A 7,063-nucleotide genomic window follows, 5' to 3' on the forward strand; every position below is an offset into this window, starting at 1 on the left:
GATTTTTCAAAAATCCACAGGAACCCTAAAAAATATTTGCCACAAAATATCACATCGCACTAGTCAGTTCAGCAGCAAGCTTTCAAGCTCGGTTTGCAGGTAGCAACCAGCAGCAAAGCCTGCAATATTTAAGAATAAGGAGTCAAGTCAAGTCATGTTTATTCGTATAGCCCTTAATCACAAAGAGTCTCAAAGGGCTGCCAGGCCACAGATTATTGCAAACCACAGACTATTATGACACCATTCCCTGATCTAAAACCTACATGAGGGCAAATAATACACAGATATTGTCAACATAAAATATAGGTTATTCATATGCTATAGAATGTGTGTTTTAAGCTTAGATTTAAACATTTCCACTGAGGTTGCAGATGGAATCTCAGGGGGAAGAGCATTCCACAGCACCGGGGCCCGAATGGAGACCACTCTCGAACCTGCGGATCTCTTCTTGGCTCTTGGGATCACTAGTAGACCAGCATTTTCAGAGCGATGGCTCCGGACCATAACATAGGGGGACTTTCTTGTCTTAGTTAAAAGCCTCACTGCAGCATTTAGTACCAGCTGAAGGCTCTTGATTTTGGACTTCGGGAGACCAGAGAGTAGTGCAAGGAGAAAAGTTTAAAGAAAAACCGCCAAGACAATCATTACTAAACATAAATCAAAACAGTGCTACCTATGGGAACACATGGCCCTCCAAAACTGCTGAAAAGACAAAATGAAAACTTCTCAGAGAGACCGCCAACAGCGCTAATAGCAATCGAGAAGGAATTGGGGGCAAGTACTGGTTTAATATTGACAGATATAGGAAAAAAAATACTTTTATCTATTTGTTAAACAAAATGAACAAACAAAATCAATTTTGGTTATGTGTACATTCTTTCACATGACTGCAACGATATTTGAAGATAATCCCATTGGTTTAATAAGGCTTCTTTTACAATTAAAACAGTCCAGCGCGATATCATTTACCCCCTTTCGAGGAATGTGCTGGAGTACGATGAATTCATCTTTATGTTTTTTCCTAAATAACACTAAAACGCCACAAATTTGCACAGATAACAGCTCAAATGAAGAGTATTCAAAAAAAGTATTATAAAAAAGGGCAGTACTCTGACAATTTCCAGGCTAATTAGTCAATAGCAGAATATTTTAGATAACTATAAAACAACAAACCAAGCTCCCCTAAAAGAATAACATGTCATCATGACTTCAAGCTCTGCGCCAGTCTGTTGAGTTCCTGAGATAGAGCGGTCACCGTATCAAGGATGCGCCGCTTGTCCTTCCCGTCTAGCCGAGCTTCGCACCTCTGTGCGAATTTGTCAGGGTGCCACAGCCCCTGCTGCTTGTGAAGCGCCTTCCTGAGGTTCGTCGAGTCCTTGCGGTCCACACCGTGCAGCATGACGTCCACCATCTCCCGAACAGTGCCGCGCGGCGCCGGCCATGGGATGTCGCTGTAACTCAGCAGCTTAGTTTCGCCGCTGTGAAACGTGGCCGCGCACATCTGCTCGTAGCGGCGCTTCCGGCCTTGCCGAGTCTCCTCCTCTTTGCGGGCGGCGCGAAATAAATATTCCTCGTGCTCCTTTTGCAACCTGGCGTGCAGGTCTTTATAGTTCTGCTCCTCTTCGGTTCGCTTACTCTTCCGCTTCCCGCTAGACGACGAAGAGGCCATTCTCTGAGCTTCCGCATGCTTCTTTGTGAAATATTCTCTTCTGATGCGGTCAGCCCAGTCACCGTAGTCCTCCTCGTCATCGTCAACAGCGAGGTAGTCATCTGCTGTAAAGCACAAAAAAGCAATAACTATAATGTTTGTGGAGAATGAGGAGCTGAAAAGAACATGTGAAATATTTTTCAAACATTTTTACTAGAATATTTTAGGGGGGGAGGTGTCGAATATCGAAATAGATTAGATAGATAGATAGATACTTTATTCATCCCCTAAGGGAAATTCACAATTACAATAGGAATTTAGTTTAAAAAAACAAAAAGATGAGACAAAGAAGGAAAATATGAAAAATACCACAGACAAAGGAAAATACAAAGGAAATTACAAAAATAATTTTAAAAAATACACAATTCGAGAACAATACAATACTGTATAGAGGGAAATCAGTTGCAGAAAATAAACAAAATCCATCCCAGCTATCTTTGGGCAGTGGGCAGGGGACGCCCTGAACTGGTTCCCAGCCAATCGCAGGGTATAAAGAGACAGACAATTCACTCACTCATTCACACCAAGGGATAATTTGGAATGGCCAATCAACCTGACATACATGTTTTTATTTGGGAATGTGGGAGGAAACCTTAGTGCCTGGAGGAAATTCAAGCAAGCACAGGGAGAACATGCAAACTCTGCACAGGGAGGCTGCAGGAGCTAGACTTGAACCCCGGACCTCGACCCGTGGGGCTGCGCGCTAACCAATCAACCGATATGCCGCCAGAATAAAGGACATAGAAAATCAAATAAAAAAGGTAAATTAAAAAAAAAATACTATAGAGAAAAATGGCCAAAAGAAAACTGAATTGGTAGAAATACTGATAACAGAGATAAAACACAAAGTTAAAAAAAAAAAAAAACACAAAAGAAAACCATATCCGCTAGAAGAAGAAAATACAGTATGCAGTAAAAACATTGCAAAAATAAAATGCGAAATATACAAAACAAAATTATAGACATTATAAACACAGAGATAACAAACAAAATGTGCAATCCCAAAAATGCAATGATCCAATAAATCTTACATTAAAAACATGTTTATAAAAAAAATATAAAACAATAATAATAAATAATCCATCCATCCAACCATTATCTGCACGGCTTATCCTCATTAGGGCCGCGGGGGTGCTAGAACCCATCCCAGCCATCTCCGGGCAGTGGGCAGGGGACACCCTGAACTGGTTGCCAGCCAATCGCAGGGCACACAGAGACAGACAATTCACTCGCTCATTCACACCTAGGGACAATTTGGACCGGTCAATTAACCTAATATGCATGTTTTCGGAATGTGGGCGGAAACCAGAGTGCCCCGAGGAAACCCACGCAAGCACGGGGAGAACATGCAAACTCCACACAGGAGGTTCGATTTTATGACCTCAGAACTGTGCCGCACACGTGCTAACCACTGCTCCGCTGTGCTGCCCTAATAAATAATAGATAATTATAATAATAATAAATATACATATATATATATAATGCATAATAACAATATAATATATGTACATATATGTACGTGTAATTAATGATCAGAAAAAGAGCAAAATATGTATACTTTACCTTCGTAAACTCCGTAGGTATCAGACATCTCATGCATGCATTCGTTAAAGAGTTTATCCATCCAGTCTCTCTCTGTGTCAGCATGAGATTGGTAACTTGTGCCTTGTCCACAAGGCTGGAACTAAAAAAAAAACAAAAAACACATTCATTTTAAGTAAGGAATTTGAATGCTGTTTCTGGCCTAGCAGTTTTTCTTTGCAGAAACCGATTATGTGTCCTTTACAAGGGAAACTCACGTACCATTAAAGATGCTTGTCACTCCTCTTTTAGCAGGATCAGGCTACTTTATACACATGTGCCGTGCCATCATTTTATGAAGCCCCTGAGAGCCTACAATGCCTCTAAAAATAAATTAGTCGAGAGTGCTTCAACTATAATGGCTGATGACTATGATACTCGCTAAGTGATGGGTGAGTGCCACTACACTGCAGTGCTTTATCAATGTCAAGGAGTAGAATTCAGAAATAAAAAAACAAATCCCAAACATGTCCCAAATTGTGTTATTTTGTTATATTTATTTTACATAGTTGAAGTTGATAAAATATAAGTAACGACATGTTCAAGCAAATGTAACGTTTGAAGTTAGTTATGCTACGTTAAACAGTAGTTACATTTAGTTGACATACCATTCAAATAAATTTTGCTACATTTACTTTGAGCAACCTCATTACACTGAAGTGGCCCTCAGTGAAAATTTGTGTGTTGTCCCTGCTCTAAAGGGCTTTCAACTCATTAGTAACACATCTATTACAACTAAGCATGAACTGGATGATACCTCGGAATGTTTTAACCCATCAAGAAGGTCCTGTGGGGTCACGCCAGCCCTGTTTGGGGTGCCCATGGCAGCTGGGCAACTCTTTCGGAGAGGGACAACCAGGTCGTCATAGGCTATAGGGAGAAACACAACAATCCATTATTTATTTTACATTTCATATCTGTCAATGTATAGGTTTTCCCAGTATTTAGTACATTCTTTGAACATTTTGAATTGTGTATGCTGTGTAACGATTTTGTCCGTGAATAAAAAGATATTTTAAACAATTTTTTGGTTAGACCGATCTCGTCTTGCCCATTTTGGCTCCAAATTGTATCGTTTCGGTCACTAGTAGCAGGCAGCAACATCATCCGGTTCCAGAGCTGTCGCTCTGAAAATGCTGGTCTACTAGTGATCCCAAGAGCCAAGAAGAGAATCGCAGGTTTGAGAGCGTACTCCATTCGGGCCCTGGTTCTGTGGAATGCGCTTCCCCCTGAGATTCGATCTGCAACCTCAGTGGAACTGTTTCAATCTATGCTTAAAACAAACTTCTATTCTATACCTTATGAATGACATATATTTACAGTTGACAATATCTGTGTATTATTTGTTATTGCAACACCAATTGCAGCCTGGTCATCCTGGAAGAGGGATTACCTCATGTGCGGTCCCTTTTCAAAGTTATGTTGAGGTTTTTGAGTTTTTCCTTGCCCTCATGTCGGTTTTAGATCAGGGGGTGGTGTCATAATGGTTTGCAATAATCTGTGACTCCTTGTGATTAAAGGCTATATAAATAAACATGACTTGACATTGTGTAGAGCTAGTATTGTCACAATAAACTAGCAAATGTTATCCTTGATCAAGCATTTATTTTTAAAATGGATTAAGTCTGCAAAATCCTGCACTGCTACGTGTAATAAGCAACACTATATTTACTGTAAGTGTGGAAAGAACTAAGAAAGATGCTGTAAGAATGGTTTGTGTTGTTTATTTGGTAAATAAAATAAACTTGTTTACACACATTTTTAGCCTCTGTGGTCTGTCTTGCTGTAAGCAAATAGGTGCCAACCAGTGTTTGTAAGGTTTAGATAGATAGATAGATAGATAGATAGATACTTTATTCATCCCCGTAGGGAAATTCACACTTCCAGCAGTATCCTTGTGTTGAAAATAAAATCATAAAAAAATAAAATAAATAGAATGTGTCATGACATTTCGTTCTGTGTGCAAAGAATGACAATAAAAGTAAATTATATTCTATAATGGTCTGTAATAATAGTTTGCAATAGTTTAGCAATACTTAATAAGGAGAATTGCAATGATTGATAAGAGGGGGGGGGGGGGGGATTTTGTAAGGGTTATTGTTCTATATTCGTTATCAATTATCCATTATCGGTCAATTCATAATTCACTACAAAGCCACGGGCCGAGACAATTGTTCTCAGCCAATAGGCCGAGTCAAGGTCCTAGCCACAGAGCCATGCAGCGATCAGTGCGAAAGCACCGTTCCCGGAGGTACTGTAATACCGGGCCGATGCATGGAGCGGACAGAGCAAGCTCTTAATCCATCTCCGAATTGCAATAATGCTAGAGTTTTACTCCATGCCGACAAATTTGGTATTTACTCAGTTCATCTAATACATCTAGTCTTCAATTGATTTAGAACCACAGTTGGAGCAGTTGCCTGAATTTGACAGGTATGACATTTTGACGTGGTAATGGGGGACGTCTGATTATACCGTGCAATGCCATCTAACTGGTTTAGGATTGTAGGGTTGGCCATGATAGGGAATTAGTCTCCCGTTGATAGGGACATTGTATTTAAAAAACACAGGTGCAGTAATCTATTTTTGTACAATATAACTGTAAAAAGCGCCATTCCTGTAAGAAAAGCGAAGAAATATAGTGACGTATTTCGACTTTTTGCAAACTAGGTCCTGTTAATGTGCACCCCACCTGTTTTCCCACGTTTAAGAGCCCGATTAGCAGCGACGTGTAGCGACGTGTCTCCTTTCTTGTCGGCCCGCAGCACATCGGCTCCGTGCTCGAGCAGCAGCCGCACGACGGCGTCGTCCCCCAGGCTGCAGGCAAGATGAAGCAGGCCCCTCTGCCTCTTGCCCTGGGAGAAGTTCACGTTCAAGTCCCGGTGTTTGCGCAAGTACGACTTGAGTTTGAAGAGGCTGCCCTCCTCGACGTACTTCCACAGCTTCTTCTCCGCTTTAGTCAGCATACCGAGTGTGTCACTGTCAATGGTTTCGATTACATTTGATTGGAATGGACGACAACACGTCGTTTCTGATGACCCGATTGTTTTGACATCTGAGGGTTATTTCCGGTTGTGACGGAAGTTGTCTTGTCCATGTATGTCCGTGTTTAAATAAATTCCGGTTGCAACCTGGAAAGGGCAAACATTCATTCCCGGATAAAAAACATTCGTTCCGGATTATAAGTGGTGTTGCCACTAGATGACAGCATGGACTCTCACAGAAGGGTTTCTAGTTGACTGATATGGTATGTAGAAAATGTACTGCTTTTCCTTTTCGTAAATTTCTTTACATGGCGAAAATGCTTATAAGTGGCAAAATATTGACACACTGCTCGTCAAGTCGCTATGTTTGTCTTCAAATATACATTTGTAGACTAAAAGATAAGTGAACCACACAGCCGTAAATTGCCTGTATAAAACATATTAACAACTGTATTAAACTGTATTAAATTAAATGTATTAACTGTATTAAAACAACATAGTTGCAAAGCTTTACTAACATTGTGAACCAAGTAACAAAAATACAAAATAAAACACGTGTCAGATTAAAGGCCCTCGTGCCAATTTTGTCTTGCCTCATAATTTTATGTAGCCCACGTGACAATGCTAAAAGAAGCACAAGAGAAAAATGAGTCAAACAACAGCCTGTTGTTTTAAATATGTCCACCAGGTACCACTCACATAGCGCACATTGCAACGGTATTTTCTGAATACCAGTAATCAACCAGACATTATTGAAGAAACCCACCTACCATGTTATTGACTTAAAATA

At 40.4% G+C, this 7,063-nt stretch overlaps 1 protein-coding gene and 1 pseudogene across 2 annotated transcripts; both read right to left on the bottom strand.

The window, feature by feature from the left end:
- Positions 1–802: 802 nt before the first annotated feature.
- nfkbil1 (nuclear factor of kappa light polypeptide gene enhancer in B-cells inhibitor-like 1) lies at positions 803–6,381 on the bottom strand. 2 transcript variants are annotated; one of them, XM_088355811.1, is made up of 4 exons: positions 5,982–6,381; positions 4,047–4,159; positions 3,272–3,392; positions 803–1,770 (listed from the first exon to the last, which is right to left on the bottom strand). In XM_088355811.1, exons 1-4 carry the CDS (start codon positions 6,253–6,255, stop codon positions 1,202–1,204), a joined length of 1,077 nt encoding a protein of 358 aa, XP_088211937.1. In that variant the 5' UTR covers positions 6,256–6,381; the 3' UTR covers positions 803–1,201. The 2 variants fall into 2 exon arrangements, with proteins under 2 accessions (XP_088211937.1, XP_088211936.1); XM_088355810.1 differs by having other exon boundaries at positions 803–1,773; positions 5,982–6,380.
- Positions 5,526–5,611, bottom strand: LOC148350558 (U2 spliceosomal RNA; annotated as a pseudogene).
- Positions 6,382–7,063: the final 682 nt, after the last annotated feature.

This window comes from Urocampus carinirostris, chromosome 16 (assembly GCF_059441175.1).
Source record: "Urocampus carinirostris isolate Australia breed hairy pipefish chromosome 16, RoL_Ucar_1.0, whole genome shotgun sequence".
In the NCBI taxonomy this organism is placed as follows: domain Eukaryota; kingdom Metazoa; phylum Chordata; class Actinopteri; order Syngnathiformes; family Syngnathidae; genus Urocampus; species Urocampus carinirostris.

Excerpts from the sequence above, each read along its gene's own strand:
- nfkbil1 (XM_088355810.1), bottom strand. The coding sequence starts at position 6,255 with ATGCTGACTAAAGCGGAGAAGAAGCTGTGGAAGTACGTCGAGGAGGGC. Across the intron at positions 4,160-5,981 it reads TCTTAAACGTGGGAAAACAG|CCTATGACGACCTGGTTGTC; the intron begins GTGGGGTGCACA and ends TTCTCCCTATAG. Across the intron at positions 1,774-3,271 it reads TACCTACGGAGTTTACGAAG|CAGATGACTACCTCGCTGTT; the intron begins GTAAAGTATACA and ends TGTGCTTTACAG.